General features: G+C 35.0%; 1 protein-coding gene and 2 long non-coding RNA genes across 4 annotated transcripts; 2 read left to right on the top strand and 1 right to left on the bottom strand.

Annotated features, from left to right (window-relative positions):
* Positions 1 to 68: 68 nt before the first annotated feature.
* Positions 69 to 5,102, bottom strand: haus3 (HAUS augmin-like complex, subunit 3). Of its 2 annotated transcripts, none has more exons than XM_084712547.1 (5): positions 3,991 to 5,102; positions 3,660 to 3,869; positions 1,904 to 2,136; positions 1,444 to 1,678; positions 69 to 710 (listed from the first exon to the last, which is right to left on the bottom strand). In XM_084712547.1, exons 1-5 carry the CDS (start codon positions 5,011 to 5,013, stop codon positions 483 to 485), a joined length of 1,929 nt encoding a protein of 642 aa, XP_084568673.1. In that variant the 5' UTR covers positions 5,014 to 5,102; the 3' UTR covers positions 69 to 482. The 2 variants fall into 2 exon arrangements, with proteins under 2 accessions (XP_084568673.1, XP_084568672.1); XM_084712546.1 differs by having other exon boundaries at positions 1,393 to 1,678; positions 3,991 to 5,100.
* A 13,601-nt stretch (positions 5,103 to 18,703) lies between these two features.
* On the top strand, positions 18,704 to 19,720 carry LOC146305771 (uncharacterized). The gene is made up of 3 exons (XR_014769091.1): positions 18,704 to 18,774; positions 19,371 to 19,465; positions 19,591 to 19,720. It is a non-coding gene; the product is annotated as an uncharacterized LOC146305771 (long non-coding RNA).
* Positions 19,721 to 19,874: 154 nt separating this feature from the next.
* Positions 19,875 to 20,641, top strand: LOC146305770 (uncharacterized). The gene is made up of 3 exons (XR_014769156.1): positions 19,875 to 20,082; positions 20,176 to 20,246; positions 20,391 to 20,641. It is a non-coding gene; the product is annotated as an uncharacterized LOC146305770 (long non-coding RNA).
* The last annotated feature ends 1,069 nt before the right edge of the window (positions 20,642 to 21,710 follow it).

Genomic DNA, 21,710 nt, shown 5'->3' with positions numbered 1-21,710 from the left:
AGACTATAGTCCAGAAAAAGATAGCAATAATCCTGAATAAAAAAAAAAGCTTTCACAACTATATCTCCATAATGATATTTTCATTTATTTAAAGGACATTTAGAGCATCACAAGACACAAGACACAATTTCCAAATCATTGTGATTAGTTTAGGTAAATAACAGTTTGAAATAAACATCCAAATTAATCATAATCATAATATAAGCAACACTGCCCTTATACAACCAAATTTTGTTGAGTGCTGTCCCAAAGATGAGTCAATCAAGACTCGAGGGATTGTCCTCCATCTCTTGCACAAACCAAGTGAAGGTGCCCACTTTGTACCAGAGCAGGGCCTAGATAGTAAACCTCCTGAACTGAAAGCACAGAGTGTACTGATCAGATCTCTTCAAACTATATAACAAAGATTGAATCCCTTGGCACTGAAACTGCACTCTGAGGTTGAGCTGGCTGTAAGCTCTCCTCATTCATTCTGGCAGGTTTTACTGCTGCCCTCTCTTTGCAGCCATTTTGGTCTCCAGATCTTCCACTACTTTCTGCAGCAGCCGTGGATCCAAGTGGAAGTAGATGTATAACTCCCTCTCACGCCTGAGGAGGGCATTGCGCTCCAGCTGAGAACGCTTGGCCTTAACCTCCCCCATGATTTCTTGCATTACATGCTGCAAACTCTGCAGCTGAGACTCTATGTCTACCAGCTTCAACATCAGCTCCTGTAGAGACAGAGGAAGAGAGGGATGAGAAATGAACAAATAACTAAGTTACAACAGGCTATGTGAACACACATAGGAAACTATGAGGTAGCTGAACTGCTAAATAGCTGGCTTTAATAACCATAAACATAAAAAATAAGCAATTTAATAACAGAATTTTTCAAGTTAATTAATGAAATTGCTAGAAAATATTTCTTTACAAAATTATTTCATTTTCTTTCAACTGATTTCACAATTAGTCAACTAATTGTTACAGCTCTGATTAAAACATTGTCTGTTCCCATTGAAGGAAAAAGAAAAATACAGTTGCACATGTCTGAGCAACTTGAAAATGATTCACTCAAACAAAACTGTTGAGTGTTAAGAAAATATAAATATTCTCAAGCAAGCAGGCAGGGTTCAGCGGACAAATACACACAACACTGTTTCTGATACTAAAGCTTGTGTCATGCCAAGCTTGAGCCATTTATCAAGCTGTGCTTTTACACCCAACATGTGTGTTGACATTGTGATTATGTGAAAAATGTGCAAAAGGAAAAAGCATGTTGTGCTACCAGCTTCCCTCACCAAGAGTGATGAGTAATTTAAAAATCAACTGACTCACATTAAGGATTGCTTCTGAAACGCATTCTGTATGACCGACCAAGATGACTGTACATAGAATAAAAAGAAACAAACCCACCTGTGCATTGGGACAGAGCAGCTGCTGGTCAGAGATGGCCATTGGACGTACCTGCGGCCCTAAAACCAGCTGCTGGAACTCTGTGTACATCGCCCTGTAGAGTGCCTCACAGTCGCCATTAAAACGAGCAGCTGTGTAGTACTGCTCACGGCCTGCACCAGCTAAGGCTTCTCGGGTCACCTGGAGGTTGCCTGCAAGGTCAAAAGCAGCCTGGTCCAGTGCTTCATATGTCCGAAAAGGCTCTGATCGACTGTGGTCTGAATCATGGTCAAGGATCTGGAGCAGTCTGAGGAAAGAGTTGCATACAACACTGTTGTTTAGCTTTTCTTGTCTCATATTTCTAAAGATGAGAATGAAAATATATTATAATTCCTTAATGTACAATTATTTTAAACTGTTTGAAAGAATTTGTAACACACATGCTTCTAAAATGCTGACATTGAGGATAAACTCATTTTTAGAAAAATCAGTTTTAGCTCTAAAACAGATCTGAGGTACAGAGTCTTCTTACCTGCTGAAGGCTGCATCCTTGCAGCTGATAATAGGGTTGGGTCTGGAGTTGATAGCCAGGTCAGGGTGCGCCAGGGACTCGATTCTGAGGGTTGCTGCTTCACCTTCCTTGACCAGTCTCATGTTTACTTCTCCCAACTGCTTCAGACAAGTCCTCCACCTCCTCAACTCGTACTCCTGAGCCAGGTGCACAAGGTCAAAGGAAGCCTTCTGGCGGAGTAGGTAGTCTCTTACCTGGGAGGGGAAAAAAATTACATTTAATTTATGCTTGCTGTTGATTCCTATTTCCACACTGTCTTACAATGACAAGGAGGTGGTGGTGCATGATTCTGACTGGCTGATGACTGACAGAGGTATCAAAACAATTTTTACCTGTGATAAATTGTTAATTTGTTAGATCTATCCAATAAGAATATCACCCTTAAAGGGCTTTGGCCAGAGATAGTAATCAGTTGGATTACTGCTCTTTACTGCATATCTGTGGCTTGTTAGTGATAGCAGGATAAGCTAAAAATAATTTCAGGACTGCAAAATGAGATCAGAATAATTTCTGTGTGACTGTCAATACTTAACAAATGCTGCTGTAACCATGTTTAACTGAAAACATAGTAATACAGGGCACACTAGATGGGCTAGCCGGTTAGCTTATCCCCAGGCCAATTACTCATTATTACTCATTATTGGACCTCAAAAATTAGTCATTACACAGGTTCAATAAATACACTTAATGTTCTGTATTGTTTTACTATGTTTTAGTGTCTTTTGATTTTTGATTTTGACCCAACTTTTTCTTGCTCCTGTTTGGCCTTCTGTTGTTATTTTGCGTGTCCTGGCTGCTCTTTTGCTTTGTCTGTCAAAGCACTCTGTAACCTCAGTTTTTAAAGGTGCTATATAAATAAAGTTATTATTATTTTTATTATTACTAACATTGACAAGACAAAGCAACATCATGAAATACAGAGAATCCAGTTATTGTGTTACATTACATACATACACAGTATGTTATCCAAATTCAGTGTGTTATTCTCAGTTAACCTAATCTACTCAGTATTATATCATGTGTGAATATTCTTATATGATCCACAGTTTTCTTTTACCTCTTCCTGTGTACATGAGTTCACAGACTGCTAAAAGCTTATTTTATAAAACCACAGGATGTGTACATGTAGGAGTGTACTGACAGGATGCTAGTGGCGGATATCCAGATGTTTGACATCCAAAAGTAGAACACTGAGTTTTACACCAAGGACATAACTAAGTAAAAGAAATGCCAAGTGAGTCTTTGACTGAGGTATGTACAATCTTTGTGCTTGTGAGTCTAAATAACTGCCTGAGAGGTGAACTCAGTCTGTTAATGATTGTGCTCACCCGCTTACAAGTGTGACAATAAAACTCAGAAAGATGCTCTTGTTTGTAAGCCTTTTTAAAACAAATATAGAAATCCACAACACTACATGTGCTCGACAGTACTGTGTGACAACTTCTACTCTGTGATTACGGCAGAATCCTAACAGAAAGTGTAGCGATAGGAAGGAATGAAACAAGCCATACTTTCAAAATAAATTTTCAAAATAAAAATCTCTGAGGAAAATGTTTGAACATGAATTCATGAACAAAACTAAATATTTTGTTTCTTTCAAGGTGGGGTGAGTGGTCTCTTAGTGGGGGGCAGACGTCCCTGCAAAGCAATGATGGGGAAACACTGGCATGAGATTTGAATTTTCATTCGAGTGAAATGGAAGATATTGAAAACTAACCTGGTCCTGTCTGGAGGTGTAGTAGTCCTGCCTAGCCACTTGCAGAGCCAGGTCTCCCTTCACAACCGGAACATTAAGCAGTCTGCCTGACTCCCTGAGGGCAGCAGGTACTGGTCCATGGAGCAGAGCCTCCAGCTCAGCCTCCACCATTTGCAGCTCCTTCCTGGACACAACCTCACGGACATGCAGTGAGGAGGAGGTGGAAATGCTCTGGTGGAGTGAAGACATAGATATGCAGGAGAGTTTAAGAAGAGACCAGAATAGTAATAACTGAGCACACAATAAGAATGGTGATACTGTTTTATACTGTTTACAGTTATGGCTGCTTTACCTTGGTATGAAAAGACTTCTCAGAGAGCCAGTCCAGTCCAGCCTCGACACTCTTCTCCTCTGCCATGGCCTGCATCAGTTGGTGCTGGGCCACAATATGAGCCCACTGAAGTCTTGCCATCTCTGTCCTTCTGCGCTCCACCACTCGCTCCTCCCAGTCTCTCCCTTTCTGCTCATCATCGTCTTCATCTCTATCTTCACAAGAGCTGAGATCAAGGACCTGGAAGCGCTCGGAGCAAGAAGTCTCAACAATGTCTGAGATACCCTGGAAGAAATGCTTCTGAGTGAATGCAGTCAGTGTTTTAGTGTTGAGCTCCTCTTGATGTAAGTAGGGACCCAAAGACAGCTGGGAGAGGAGGAAAGTGGGACTTTTGGAGATGGCAGAGTTTGATGGGGCCACTGGTTCTCCTTTTTGCTTGGTTTCTGCCTGAACTGGGAGATATGAAGCCAGATTGTTGACCTCATCCATTAGGTTTTGTAACAGAGCGTTAGTGTCAGCATTCTCAGCTCCAATGGAAGCACTAGTCTCCTTTAGCTTAGAGGCAGCGCTCTCCAGCTCTGCATTGAGTCGTAGGTCAACATCCGCACAGGATGTGGCCACGACCTGCAACCTGTTATAGCGTCGTTGCTTCAGTTCTTTCTCTTTACGCAGTGCCTGGAGCTCTGCCTCCAAGTCCTCTATAGCAACATCCCCTTCTGCGGTAAATGTGGAGGATGAAGATGAAGAAGAGGCTCCTAAGATGTTTGCACTGCTTCCATCTGAAGTCCCAATAGTTTTTAGGACCTCGTCCAAGGCTGATTCATCCAGAAGGGGTTTGCCAGACTTCTGTAGCTCCTGAAAAGCATGCGCCTCCTCTGTGGTGAGAACATTGTTCCGGTTGAGGCTCCGACAGACAAAGCGCAAGAAGTGCAGGTTCTCAGGGGCACATTCAAACAGCCAGTCAAACTCGGAGGCCTTCAGTGATGATGCACCAGGATAACCTAGACGGCCAAGGGCCTCCACAAACTGGCCACCATCTAACATGGTGGTTTAGCACTCAGTGTCCCCTTGTGATTGTGCTAGTCCGGTACACAGCAGCACAATGTGGATTATGCAGGATTAGATAAAAAAAAAAATCAATAAAGAGAGTGAGTGTGTATATACAGCAAAGCACATTCATGGTCTCTAAAGACTGTCCCCAGGTTAACCAGCATGTTTTCTAAATAAAAACCTGATCCATATCTGTTCTTGTTTTTTGTTCTTGTTTGTTTAAGATATTCCATCTTAGGGCTGCATGATTATTGTTAAAATGTAAGTCATGATTTTTCTCAATAAGAACTGAACTCACAATTCTCTCATGTGATTCTTATTTTTCAACAAAACATTTATTGCCCTGTTAGACGCACAAGTAAAAAAAAAAAGTCTGAGATGCTTGCTGTCTTGACGGGGCGTTAGAGAGGCGACATAAAAATACGACATATCAAATTGCTTGACTTCAACATAACATATATCCAAGTGCTGGACTTAATCTTAAAAGTATCTTGTAAAATACCTAAAGTCTCAACTTGTTCCAAAGCAAATCAGCCATTACTTGAATGCAGCATGACATGAATCCATAGGGGCATGAAGGCAAGTGACTCCATGTCATTAATGATTAATTGTGCAGCGAGCTGTTAAAATCACCCTAATGCACTCTATTAAAACACTGGAACCATAACATTCAACGTTATGAGTCACGACAAATACACAAAATAAATAGTGAGGAGTTGAAATTAATGACATGGCATTTAACTTGAACTACAAGGTTATAGTCTAGTTTTTGTAAAGATTGTTTTAAAGAAAAACTGTTTTATGGTCATTTTGGAGGTCTTCGTGGGTATGCACAAAATAGTACAATTATACAACTTCCGTGGTTTGTGTTAAAAGCCAATTTAGGTCAACAGTGTTAAAATAATGGGTGTTTCACTGAGTACCTGTGTAATAAGCGGGATAATACAGTGCGCAAATTATTATTGCAAAATAAACCCTGAGAGGGTCTTGAATCATTCTTTATCCCTTAGAGCTCATTTAGCTCGGTAAAGTTGGAAAGATATTCACAGATTCGGACTTCCGGCATCAATAACTCATTAGTGATACGTTGTCAAAACATAAACGAGGCCTCTTTCCCATCGTTGTAAGGTAGACAATGTGCTACAAGCCCAGTTTTATCAAAAGTAGCTATCTTTCAAGCTGTAGAAATAACATTGGTGTCTATGAGCAGCCGGCTGTGAGACGAGTGGATAGGGACCGTCTGCAAATTGCAAAACCGCTAAAGCAGCGAAGAGAAACACTACACAGATATTCAATACCTTCACTCTTAGACAATGTAGTGTCACCAAAATCACTGCAGCCATCAACTGGATGCTGCTGATCATACTACAACTCTTGGTTTGATATTAAAAGCAGTTTTTCAGAATTTTAAGATTTTTTATTAATAATACAACTTAATAACTTCTCTTTTATGCACTGTAGTTTCACCAAAATCACTGCAGCCATCAACTGGATGCTGCTGATCATACTACAACTCTTGGTTTGATATTAAAAGCAGTTTTTCAGAATTTTAAGAATTTTTATTAATAATAAAATTTGATAACTTCTCTTTTATGTACTGTAGTGTCACCAAAATCACTGCAGCCATCAACTGGATGCTGCTGATCATACTACAACACTTGGTTTGATATTAAAAACATTTTTTCATAATTTTAAGATTTTTTATTAATAATAAAATTTAATAACTTCTCTTTTATGCACTGTAGTGTCACCAAAATCACTGCAGCCATCAACTGGATGCTGCTGATCATACTACAACACTTGGTTTGATGTATTTTTTAAAAAAAATCATAATTTTATGGATTTTTTTATTAATAATAAAATTCAATAACTTCTCTTTTATGCACTGTAGTGTCACCAAAATCACTGCAGCCATCAACTGGATGCTGCTGATCATACTACAACTCTTGGTTTGATATTAAAAGCAGTTTTTCAGAATTTTAAGAATTTTTATTACTAATAAAATTTAATAACTTCTCCTTTATGCACTGTAGTGTCACCGAAATCACTGCAGCCATCAACTGGATGCTGCTGATCATACTACAACACTTGGTTTGATATTTTTTTTTTAAAAAATCATAATTTTCTGGAATTTTCATTAATAATAAAATTTAATAACTTCTCTTTTATGCACTGTAGTGTCACCAAAATCACTGCAGCCATCAACTGGATGCTGCTGATCATACTACAACTCTTGGTTTGATATTTTTTTTTTTTAAAAATCATTATTTTATGGATTTTTTTTATTAATAATACAATTCAATAACTTCTCTTTTATGCACTGTAGTGTCACCAAAATCACTGCAGCCATCAACTGGATGCTGCTGATCATACTACAACACTTGGTTTGATTTTTTTTTTTTTTAAATCATAATTTTCTGGAATTTTTATTAATAATAAAATTTAATAACTTCTCTTTTATGCACTGTAGTGTCACCAAAATCACTGCAGCCATCAACTGGATGCTGCTGATCATACTACAACTCTTGGTTTGATATTAAAAGCAGTTTTTCAGAATTTTAAGAATTTTTATTAATAATAAAATTTAATAACTTCTCTTTTATGTACTGTAGTGTCACCGAAATCACTGCAGCCATCAACTGGATGCTGCTGATCATACTACAACTCTTGGTTTGATATTTTTTTTTAAAAATCATAATTTTATGGATTTTTTATTAATAATACAATTCAATAACTTCTCTTTTATGCACTGTAGTGTCACCAAAATCACTGCAGCCATCAACTGGATGCTGCTGATCATACTACAACTCTTGGTTTGATATTAAAAGCAGTTTTTCAGAATTTTCAGAATTTTTATTAATAATAAAATTTAATAACTTCTCTTTTATGCACTGTAGTGTCACCAAAATCACTGCAGCCATCAACTGGATGCTGCTGATCATACTACAACTCTTGGTTTGATATTTTTTTTAAAAAATCATAATTTTATGGATTTTTTATTAATAATACAATTCAATAACTTCTCTTTTATGCACTGTAGTGTCACCAAAATCACTGCAGCCATCAACTGGATGCTGCTGATCATACTACAACTCTTGGTTTGATATTAAAAGCAGTTTTTCAGAATTTTCAGAATTTTTATTAATAATAAAATTTAATAACTTCTCTTTTATGCACTGTAGTGTCACCAAAATCACTGCAGCCATCAACTGGATGCTGCTGATCATACTACAACTCTTGGTTTGATATTTTTTTTTAAAAAATCATAATTTTATGGATTTTTTATTAATAATACAACTTAATAACTTCTCTTTTATGCACTGTAGTGTCACCAAAATCACTGCAGCCATCAACTGGATGCTGCTGATCATACTACAACTCTTGGTTTGATATTAAAAGCAGTTTTTCAGAATTTTAAGAATTTTTATTAATAATAAAATTTAATAACTTCTCTTTTATGCACTGTAGTGTCACCAAAATCACTGCAGCCATCAACTGGATGCTGCTGATCATACTACAACTCTTGGTTTGATATTAAAAGCAGTTTTACATAATTTTAAGAATTTTTATTAATAATAAAATTTAATAATTTCTCTTTTATGTACTGTAGTGTCACCGAAATCACTGCAGCCATCAACTGGATGCTGCTGATCATACTACAACTCTTGGTTTGATATTTTTTTAAAAAAATCATAATTTTATGGATTTTTATTAATAATACAATTCAATAACTTCTCTTTTATGCACTGTAGTGTCACCAAAATCACTGCAGCCATCAACTGGATGCTGCTGATCATACTACAGCTCTTGGTTTGATATTAAAAGCAGTTTTTCAGAATTTTCAGAATTTTTATTACTAATAAAATTTAATAACTTCTCTTTTATGCACTGTAGTGTCACCAAAATCACTGCAGCCATCAACTGGATGCTGCTGATCATACTACAACTCTTGGTTTGATATTTTTTTTAAAAAAAATCATAATTTTATGGATTTTTTATTAATAATACAACTTAATAACTTCTCTTTTATGCACTGTAGTGTCACCAAAATCACTGCAGCCATCAACTGGATGCTGCTGATCATACTACAACTCTTGGTTTGATATTAAAAGCAGTTTTTCAGAATTTTAAGAATTTTTATTAATAATAAAATTTAATAACTTCTCTTTAATGCACTGTAGTGTCACCAAAATCACTGCAGCCATCAACTGGATGCTGCTGATCATACTACAACTCTTGGTTTGATATTAAAAGCAGTTTTACATAATTTTAAGAATTTTTATTAATAATAAAATTTAATAATTTCTCTTTTATGTACTGTAGTGTCACCGAAATCACTGCAGCCATCAACTGGATGCTGCTGATCATACTACAACTCTTGGTTTGATATTTTTTTTAAAAAATCATAATTTTATGGATTTTTATTAATAATACAATTCAATAACTTCTCTTTTATGCACTGTAGTGTCACCAAAATCACTGCAGCCATCAACTGGATGCTGCTGATCATACTACAACTCTTGGTTTGATATTAAAAGCAGTTTTTCAGAATTTTCAGAATTTTTATTAATAATAAAATGTAATAACTTCTCTTTTATGCACTGTAGTGTCACCAAAATCACTGCAGCCATCAACTGGATGCTGCTGATCATACTACAACTCTTGGTTTGATATTTTTTTTTTTTAAAAAATCATTATTTTATGGATTTTTTTTATTAATAATACAATTCAATAACTTCTCTTTTATGCACTGTAGTGTCACCAAAATCACTGCAGCCATCAACTGGATGCTGCTGATCATACTACAACACTTGGTTTGATTTTTTTTTTTTTTAAATCATAATTTTCTGGAATTTTTATTAATAATAAAATTTAATAACTTCTCTTTTATGCACTGTAGTGTCACCAAAATCACTGCAGCCATCAACTGGATGCTGCTGATCATACTACAACTCTTGGTTTGATATTTTTTTTAAAAAATCATAATTTTATGGATTTTTTATTAATAATACAATTCAATAACTTCTCTTTTATGCACTGTAGTGTCACCAAAATCACTGCAGCCATCAACTGGATGCTGCTGATCATACTACAACTCTTGGTTTGATATTAAAAGCAGTTTTTCAGAATTTTAAGAATTTTTATTAATAATAAAATTTAATAACTTCTCTTTTATGCACTGTAGTGTCACCAAAATCACTGCAGCCATCAACTGGATGCTGCTGATCATACTACAACTCTTGGTTTGATATTAAAAGCAGTTTTCAGAATTTTAAGAATTTTTATGAATAATAAAATTTAATAACTTCTCTTTTATGTACTGTAGTGTCACCAAAATCACTGCAGCCATCAACTGGATGCTGCTGATCATACTACAACTCTTGGTTTGATATTAAAAGCAGTTTTTCATAATTTTAAGAATTTTTATTAATAATAAAATGTGATAACTTCTCTTTTATGCACTGTAGTGTCACCAAAATCACTGCAGCCATCAACTGGATGCTGCTGATCATACTACAACTCTTGGTTTGATATTTTTTTTTAAAAAATCATAATTTTATGGATTTTTTATTAATAATAAAATTTAATAACTTCTCTTTTATGCACTGTAGTGTCACCAAAATCACTGCAGCCATCAACTGGATGCTGCTGATCATACTACAACTCTTGGTTTGATATTTTTTTTAAAAAATCATAATTTTATGGATTTTTTATTAATAATACAATTCAATAACTTCTCTTTTATGCACTGTAGTGTCACCAAAATCACTGCAGCCATCAACTGGATGCTGCTGATCATACTACAACTCTTGGTTTGATATTAAAAGCAGTTTTTCAGAATTTTAAGAATTTTTATGAATAATAAAATTTAATAACTTCTCTTTTATGTACTGTAGTGTCACCAAAATCACTGCAGCCATCAACTGGATGCTGCTGATCATACTACAACTCTTGGTTTGATATTAAAAGCAGTTTTTCAGAATTTTAAGAATTTTTATTAATAATAAAATTTAATAACTTCTCTTTTATGCACTGTAGTGTCACCAAAATCACTGCAGCCATCAACTGGATGCTGCTGATCATACTACAACTCTTGGTTTGATATTAAAAGCAGTTTTACATAATTTTAAGAATTTTTATTAATAATAAAATTTAATAATTTCTCTTTTATGTACTGTAGTGTCACCGAAATCACTGCAGCCATCAACTGGATGCTGCTGATCATACTACAACTCTTGGTTTGATATTTTTTTAAAAAAATCATAATTTTATGGATTTTTATTAATAATACAATTCAATAACTTCTCTTTTATGCACTGTAGTGTCACCAAAATCACTGCAGCCATCAACTGGATGCTGCTGATCATACTACAGCTCTTGGTTTGATATTAAAAGCAGTTTTTCAGAATTTTCAGAATTTTTATTAATAATAAAATTTAATAACTTCTCTTTTATGCACTGTAGTGTCACCAAAATCACTGCAGCCATCAACTGGATGCTGCTGATCATACTACAACTCTTGGTTTGATATTTTTTTTAAAAAATCATAATTTTATGGATTTTTTATTAATAATACAATTCAATAACTTCTCTTTTATGCACTGTAGTGTCACCAAAATCACTGAAGCCATCAACTGGATGCTGCTGATCATACTACAACTCTTGGTTTGATATTAAAAGCAGTTTTTCAGAATTTTAAGAATTTTTATTAATAATAAAATTTAATAACTTCTCTTTTATGCACTGTAGTGTCACCAAAATCACTGCAGCCATCAACTGGATGCTGCTGATCATACTACAACTCTTGGTTTGATATTTTTTTTTTAAAAATCATAATTTTATGGATTTTTTATTAATAATACAACTTAATAACTTCTCTTTTATGCACTGTAGTGTCACCAAAATCACTGCAGCCATCAACTGGATGCTGCTGATCATACTACAACTCTTGGTTTGATATTAAAAGCAGTTTTTCAGAATTTTAAGAATTTTTATTAATAATAAAATTTAATAACTTCTCTTTTATGCACTGTAGTGTCACCAAAATCACTGCAGCCATCAACTGGATGCTGCTGATCATACTACAACTCTTGGTTTGATATTAAAAGCAGTTTTACATAATTTTAAGAATTTTTATTAATAATAAAATTTAATAATTTCTCTTTTATGTACTGTAGTGTCACCGAAATCACTGCAGCCATCAACTGGATGCTGCTGATCATACTACAACTCTTGGTTTGATATTTTTTTAAAAAAATCATAATTTTATGGATTTTTATTAATAATACAATTCAATAACTTCTCTTTTATGCACTGTAGTGTCACCAAAATCACTGCAGCCATCAACTGGATGCTGCTGATCATACTACAGCTCTTGGTTTGATATTAAAAGCAGTTTTTCAGAATTTTCAGAATTTTTATTACTAATAAAATTTAATAACTTCTCTTTTATGCACTGTAGTGTCACCAAAATCACTGCAGCCATCAACTGGATGCTGCTGATCATACTACAACTCTTGGTTTGATATTTTTTTTAAAAAAAATCATAATTTTATGGATTTTTTATTAATAATACAACTTAATAACTTCTCTTTTATGCACTGTAGTGTCACCAAAATCACTGCAGCCATCAACTGGATGCTGCTGATCATACTACAACTCTTGGTTTGATATTAAAAGCAGTTTTTCAGAATTTTAAGAATTTTTATTAATAATAAAATTTAATAACTTCTCTTTAATGCACTGTAGTGTCACCAAAATCACTGCAGCCATCAACTGGATGCTGCTGATCATACTACAACTCTTGGTTTGATATTAAAAGCAGTTTTACATAATTTTAAGAATTTTTATTAATAATAAAATTTAATAATTTCTCTTTTATGTACTGTAGTGTCACCGAAATCACTGCAGCCATCAACTGGATGCTGCTGATCATACTACAACTCTTGGTTTGATATTTTTTTTAAAAAATCATAATTTTATGGATTTTTATTAATAATACAATTCAATAACTTCTCTTTTATGCACTGTAGTGTCACCAAAATCACTGCAGCCATCAACTGGATGCTGCTGATCATACTACAACTCTTGGTTTGATATTAAAAGCAGTTTTTCAGAATTTTAAGAATTTTTATTAATAATAAAATGTAATAACTTCTCTTTTATGCACTGTAGTGTCACCAAAATCACTGCAGCCATCAACTGGATGCTGCTGATCATACTACAACTCTTGGTTTGATATTTTTTTTTTTAAAAAATCATTATTTTATGGATTTTTTTTATTAATAATACAATTCAATAACTTCTCTTTTATGCACTGTAGTGTCACCAAAATCACTGCAGCCATCAACTGGATGCTGCTGATCATACTACAACACTTGGTTTGATTTTTTTTTTTTTTAAATCATAATTTTCTGGAATTTTTATTAATAATAAAATTTAATAACTTCTCTTTTATGCACTGTAGTGTCACCAAAATCACTGCAGCCATCAACTGGATGCTGCTGATCATACTACAACTCTTGGTTTGATATTTTTTTTAAAAAATCATAATTTTATGGATTTTTTATTAATAATACAATTCAATAACTTCTCTTTTATGCACTGTAGTGTCACCAAAATCACTGCAGCCATCAACTGGATGCTGCTGATCATACTACAACTCTTGGTTTGATATTAAAAGCAGTTTTTCAGAATTTTAAGAATTTTTATTAATAATAAAATTTAATAACTTCTCTTTTATGCACTGTAGTGTCACCAAAATCACTGCAGCCATCAACTGGATGCTGCTGATCATACTACAACTCTTGGTTTGATATTAAAAGCAGTTTTCAGAATTTTAAGAATTTTTATGAATAATAAAATTTAATAACTTCTCTTTTATGTACTGTAGTGTCACCAAAATCACTGCAGCCATCAACTGGATGCTGCTGATCATACTACAACTCTTGGTTTGATATTAAAAGCAGTTTTTCATAATTTTAAGAATTTTTATTAATAATAAAATGTGATAACTTCTCTTTTATGCACTGTAGTGTCACCAAAATCACTGCAGCCATCAACTGGATGCTGCTGATCATACTACAACTCTTGGTTTGATATTTTTTTTTAAAAAATCATAATTTTATGGATTTTTTATTAATAATAAAATTTAATAACTTCTCTTTTATGCACTGTAGTGTCACCAAAATCACTGCAGCCATCAACTGGATGCTGCTGATCATACTACAACTCTTGGTTTGATATTTTTTTTAAAAAATCATAATTTTATGGATTTTTTATTAATAATACAATTCAATAACTTCTCTTTTATGCACTGTAGTGTCACCAAAATCACTGCAGCCATCAACTGGATGCTGCTGATCATACTACAACTCTTGGTTTGATATTAAAAGCAGTTTTTCAGAATTTTAAGAATTTTTATGAATAATAAAATTTAATAACTTCTCTTTTATGTACTGTAGTGTCACCAAAATCACTGCAGCCATCAACTGGATGCTGCTGATCATACTACAACTCTTGGTTTGATATTAAAAGCAGTTTTTCATAATTTTAAGAATTTTTATTAATAATAAAATTTAATAACTTCTCTTTTATGCACTGTAGTGTCACCAAAATCACTGCAGCCATCAACTGGATGCTGCTTATCATACTACAACACTTGGTTTGATATTAAAAACATTTTTTCATAATTTTAAGAATTTTTATTAATAATAAAATGTAATAACTTCTCTTTTATGCACTGTAGTGTCACCAAAATCACTGCAGCCATCAACTGGATGCTGCTTATCATACTACAACACTTGGTTTGATATATTTTTTTAAAAAAATCATAATTTTATGAAGGTTTTATTAATAATAAAATTTAATAACTTCTCTTTTATGCACTGTAGTGTCACCAAAATCACTACAGCCATCAACTGGCTGCTGCTTATCATACTACAACTCTTGGTTTGATATAAAATATTTTTTCGTAAGTGAAAAAGATGATGTCATTGCTGCCTCAAGGACACTCTGTTTAAACCAATCACACAAGGATACAAAAGTGTGATGAAGCCACTAGCCAATCAGGAACACCTTTCAATTAAACTCTACCTCAGATCTTTTCAGTCTGCATAACCTGCATATCACCACGAAGGAGAAGATTGCATTGGATTTTTTGGAATTTTTCCCCTTCAGTTCAGTTTCATCTTTATGTGTAAGTAATTTTATGTTTTTTATTGGAGTTGTGCTGTGCTTGTCTACCTTTTGGAACCTGAAATCTTGACAAAATTTGCGTAAGTGAAATGTTACTGAATCTCCAAATGATTTTTAATGTAAATGTATTCCAGAAATAAATCTAACTTTAACCTCATGTTGAAATATTATGTAAATTGCCAAATAAGAATATTACATTTTGTAAATCTGAAATGTAACATTACGTTTAGTTCGTAGCTATGTATTGATACTTTAACCTTATCTTGCATTTCTTGATATGACATCCCCATGTGTTTTACTGCATCTTTCTATATCGGACCCCTCACTTTATCTTGATAAAAACTTCTAGCTTTGCTTGTCTCATTTTCACAGGGTTAGGTGCAATTTTAAGACAATGGGAAGAGTTAAAAAAGGAAGCAAAGCTCATAGAAAAGACCTATGGGCAATGGCAGGTGGAATGGAAGCACTGGCCAGAACAATGAAGAGTGCTAACATTGCAAACAGAGATACAGGTTATTCCTCAAAAATATGGTCTGAACTGTCTACAACACTATTTGGTCAGGATAATCCAAAAAACTGTCACTGGCTCTGGGTCATATGGACCAAAAATCGTAATGGAGTGAGGGATTTAGTTGACAAACAACAGGAATTGAATGAAGCTCAAGTAATGGAACAAAAAAAAACAGTTTGTGAGACTAAGGAGCCATTAATGAGGCATAGTGAGGCAGCTAAGGACAGTGGGACAGAGAACCTGTCACTTAGCACGATTCAAGATGTCCAAGAGATATCCAATGAAGACACAGAGGAAAACGTTCAGAAAGAAGAGTCAGATGGAAACATGGAAAAGACTGATGAAGAAGAAAAAGAACAGGTGCCACTGCAGAGAGATAGCCAACCTGAGCATGGAAAGACTGACAAGACAAGTGAAATAAAATTCAGACCAGCAGCAAACCCAAGAAGAGGGAGAATTGCAAGTGTGTTACGTGCAGGACTGAGCAAACTATTCTACAGTAAACTTAAAAAAACACCTGTTGTTGAACTGATTTCAGGAAACATGACCCGAAGTCTGAACAAAAATGTACTAAAAGTGATCAGTTCAGAGGTTAGAAAAGGAATTCATGATGATGTCTTCATGGAGATGTACCTCACTCAAAATATCATGAAGGAATGCGATAGTACATTTCACAAGATGCCAGGGTACATTCAACACTTTCAAGTTGACCCTTTTGGTGTACATATGTATACTGAAACAGGAATAGGCATAGTTGTGCAACACCTGAGAAAGAAGACCCCACTGACCTTACACCTAGATGCTACAGGTAATGTTGCATCCAAAGTTCCTGGTCAGACCAAAAGACTCCTCTACTACTCTCTTACTCTTCCTGGAGGAGGACAGAGTGCACCCCCCCTCCCAATCTGTGAAATGCTGACAAATGAACACTCTGTACCTCCAATCACATTTTGGCTAATGCAGTTCCTCCGAAAAGTGTCGCAGTACACAAAACTACGAGTACATCAAGTTGAAACAGATTACAGCTGGGCACTACTCCAAAGCGTTCTTCTGTCGTTCAACAGGGAGAGCATTGTCAGCTATTTGGACAGGGCTTTTGCCATTTGTTCAAAACTGAAGACATGGAGGGATCTCAGAATGTTTACAGTGCTACACATATGCTCTGCGCATGTGCTTAAAGCAGTTGCTCAGTCAATTGGGAGAAAAACCAATGACAAAGGTTTGAAGGATTTTGCAACGTTTGCATTTGCCAGGCTCCAAAACAGTACCTCAATGACTACAGCACTCAAAATCTTCCACCTCATGTGCACTGTGTTGACTGGAAAACACAAGACAAATAAAGTCCTTGATAGTCTTGAGGCCCTGAAGGACTTGATAAAAGAGGACAAGACCCCCAACATGGAAGACACTGAAAAACTAAAGGACACACCTTTAGCTCAGGAGGAAGATGATGAAGACAGAAGAAATGCCCACACAATTGTTGGTAGGTCTCCATTCACATCTGAATTCAGAAAGGTCTTTGAGGAGGTGCAGGCAGAACTTGAAAAAGAGACCCCAAATTGTGAGGAAAACCCATACTTCTGTCCTGCTATTGTGGATGTCCTTTTTGAAAAATACCTTGGCATTTTCCCTCTTTGGAGCGGTCTGCTGTTGGGAAATTTAAAAAGGTACGCATCTGACATGGAAGACGAAAACTTTGGCCCAAGCAAAACGAGGGACACAAACTGCCATGTGGAAGGATGGTTTGGAATTGTGAAACATTCAATTCTAAAAAAGGAGAAGGGACTGAGGCCAGGGACCTTTGTAAGAAAAATGTATGGCTCTCTACAGGGGAGATACAGAGAGCACATCATGACCAACAAATTCCCTGAGCAGTTACTCATTAAAACCATCCCAAAAGACATCACTCAGTATCAGGAGAGTTGGGCAAAGAGAGAAGGAGCAAAGCCCCAAGCTGGCAGGTCCAAATTTTACACTGCTCCAGCTACAGTACCAGGTCCAAAAACATCAAAGGCAACACTGAAAACTGGCAAAGGTCTTCTGCAAAACCTTGATCAGGGGAAATGCAGCAGTGACCTCACAAGCAAAAAGTCCAAGCCTGCCACAGAGGTAATTTTTAATTATTATTTTTTTGCATATCACTGCCATAAAAAAAGTAAAAAAAAAAAAAATTATTACAATGCTGTATTACATGATATGAGTTTATTGTTCATATTCTTGTAGGTTGATGCCCTTTGGACATGCACACCAACAGAGGTTATTGTGGTTCTTATCAGACATGCTGAAGCGAAGCAAAATTTCACCCTGCGGCACAAGGAATTTCAGAGTTTGAGGCCTGATGAACTCATCATTGGCGAGGCAAGTTTCTTTTTAAAATGGTCAATGTACCATATTGTCCAAGTTATCCAGCAGGTCAGAAGAGCTGAAGTATGACTTAGACAAATTAGTCTAAGAATGTTGTATAAATGTTGTATAAATGCTTGTTCATGACAGTGACACGACATGAATTAACTTTAGCCTCTATATTACCTGACATGTTTGTATGTATGTTTGTATTTCCCCTACAATTTTTCTATAAGGTGATTGAATGTTACATTAGAGCCAAACTCATCTCTAAGGATACTGCTGGCCGACTATACCACATGGATCACTACATCATGGGTGTTATTTTAAATGGCACAAGAGAGCAGATGGCCAGGCAAGGATTAAAAAAGGTGAGTATAACTATATTAATTTCTTTTATTTTTAACACTTAGTAGTGTAGTCGGGAGTGTCATTGTCAGTAGGCTTCAGATAGGACACTAAATTCTTTGATTGTTGATGTACACATGCGCTAGTGTTATCAGCCATGATGTGACACTGGAAATGTAGTTTTCAATACATAATGTCCCATAGAGGAAAAAAGATTGTTTATTGTGTATGTGAAATTTTCTTTTGCTTCTGTGTACTACAATTATTGCGCTTACATATTTTGTCAGGTCACATTTGATGACTATGATGGAGTAATTGGATTTGTCAACGAAAGAAATGTCCACTGGAAGTTTGTGGTGAGTATAAAACTATGCGCCATTACAGAATTTATGTATTGGTCATTGTTTGTACATTCAAAGGTAATAAACCTTAGTTTGCTATAATGATTTATAGTTATCTCAAATTAAGTAAATACAACTAAATATACATGACAATGTATTCTTTTTTTTAAATAAAAGTTTGTTCTTTTTAAAAACTAATAATTATTCAAGTCACAGTACTGTAATATATTTAATAATCTGACATTTTTCTCTCATGCTGTCATTTTTTGTACATGGTGTAGCTAACTATCCATGCCTCACAATTGATTGTTATTCTACGAATGATATGTTTTTGTTTAAAAGTCATCACTGTCTTCATCCATTACTTGATGGAATCATTTAAGATGATTGTCCAAACAAAGCCCTCCTACCAGCACTACCACTTACTTAATAATCTGAGTCTACTTTCAGTCACTAAGACTCCAAATTGTAACTCGCGTGTACAACTTACTTTCAACTGATGTGACTGCTATCAAGTCTCGTTATACCAAGTGGAATGTCAAAATATGTTATTAGTCTTGCTGTTGTTGTTAACATATTTAAAGATGCCATCATTTTCCTTTTTCAAACAGTACCTTCATGCCTTGTCAAACCACATTTTTGTGGTTGATCCTCTGAAAGGGTCAAATGAAGCTGAGGACACCAAAAAGGCTGGCTACAGATTTGGGTAATAGTAAATACTACTTCTTAAATAATATAAATTACGAGAAATTAATACTATAATACACATTTAGTAAAGCTATGGAGTAAGCACAAATCTAAACCAAAATTGATTTACCTTTATCCCTGCAGACAGTATTTCAAAATGCGTCGGAATAGATTTGGAAAGGAGGACTGGGTTAACATCAAGTGGCAACCTGGCAAGATACACCACACCTTCCAGAAAGATAACACCAGTTGTGGGATCTTTGTGATGCAGGTGATTCTATGAAACATGCCTTTTTAAAAAATATAAAATTAGATTAGTTATTAGATTAGATTAGACTTTATTCATCCCAGGGAAATTGTTTGTTGCAGCAGTACAGATGTAGGAAAAGCAATAACATAGACAATATACTCTACACAGTAAAATAAAATACAATATACATTAAGGTAAGCATAATGCATATAGTTTTACTGAGTAATGTCATACACAGAAAATGTATTATTTACTATCTTTACAGATGGCCAAGATGACAGTGATGGAGTTTCCAAACATCCCACAGTCATTTGACATTGACTCATCAACACAGTCGCTTCAAAGTCTAAGAAGGGACATGGCAGAGGAAATTCTTGAACGATCAGGTATTGTTCTAAATATTACATTCATATGTTGAGCATCTGCTACAAACTTAATAATAATGTATTTATTACTTACTAATTTACACCTTTTTTCAGTTTCAAAGGATGATTTCTGTTCTTTCTGTGGAAGTGAGGACCTGCCCAAAACTTCCATTGATGCTGTTTGGGTGAGGCTACTTTAACAGTTTCAAAACAATGAATAGTCTGAATCGTAGAATAAAATTAGATAAATTAAATATTGTATACTTTGCATTCCAGGTTTCCTAATGTTAACATTTTTCTATATGTTTAACACATTAATCCCCATTTAGATTCAGTGTGGAATTTGTGCAAGATGGTTTCACACCCTTTGCCTTGGAATGACGACAGCCCAAATACCAAAGAAAGATACGCTTTGGTATTGTGTGATGTGCAACAGCCATAGTTGAAGAGGCTGTAGGCAAGATAGGCTCTTATGATGATCAACAGGAGCCGGTTGATAGTTGGACAAAGTTTCAATTTTCTACAGTACACGAGAGTGAAGATATTGAATTTTGTTATTATAATAAATTCTTTAATATGATGTTGTTGTTGTTGTTTTTTTATGTCAAACCAAGAGTTGTAGTATGATCAGCAGGAGCCAGTTGATGGCTGCAATTATTTTGGTGGCAGTAAAGTTATAGTATAGTAAGACGAAAGTTACTGAATTTTATTACTAATAGAAATTCCTTAAAATTATGTTTTTTTTTTTTGTTTTTTTTTTATATCAAACCAAGTGTTGTAGTATGATCAGCAGCATCCAGTTAATGACTGCAGGGATTTTGGTGACACTACAGTGCATAAAAGAGAAGTTATTACATTTTATTATTAATAAAAATTCTTTAAATTATGAAAAAATATCTTTAATATCAAACCAAGAGTTGTAGTATGATAAGCAGCATCCAGTTGATGGCTGCAGTGATTTTGGTGACACTACATTGTCTAAGAGTGAAGTTATTGAATATCTGTGTAGTGTTTCTCTTCGCTGCTGTAGCGGTTTTGCAATTTGCAGACGGTCCCTATCCACTCGTCTCACAGCCGGCTGCTCATAGACACCAATGTTATTTCTGCAGCTTGAAAGATAGCTACTTTTGATAAAACTGGGCTTGTAGCACATTGTCTACCTTACAACGATGGGAAAGAGGCCTCGTTTATGTTTTGACAACGTATCACTAATGAGTTATTGATGCCGGAAGTCCGAATCTGTGAACTGGGTGAGGCCAAACACTGCGATTCCACGGAAATACCCAAATTTTGTCGGGTGTATTGGTTACGGTTAGCGTTAGGTTTACTGTATGAGTTAACAGATGTTATGGTCAAGAATTGATTTAACCTCAACTAAGGTGATGTTTCGACATTAAAATAACCTAAACCCCGGTGACACCTAGATTAACTTCTCTTAACTATCCATAACATGACAAAATATCGTACGGCTTAAAAACATCATCTGAATTTTTATCAAAAGTAACGTTTCACTAGCTAACCTTGCAGGGACCACATCTGCATCGTATATTACGCCACTGTTAACCGTTACAGATGTTAAACTTCTAATAACATTAAAGCGTTGTCGTTTTCGTAAATAAATGCTGGATTGTTTGTAACTGGTGTATGCA

The sequence above is a fragment of the Lutjanus erythropterus genome, chromosome 23 (assembly GCF_056507025.1).
Source record: "Lutjanus erythropterus isolate fLutEry1 chromosome 23, fLutEry1.hap2, whole genome shotgun sequence".
In the NCBI taxonomy this organism is placed as follows: domain Eukaryota; kingdom Metazoa; phylum Chordata; class Actinopteri; order Lutjaniformes; family Lutjanidae; genus Lutjanus; species Lutjanus erythropterus.
The sequence above is the reverse complement of the archived record's forward strand: the minus strand, read 5'-3'. Positions and strand labels throughout refer to the sequence as shown.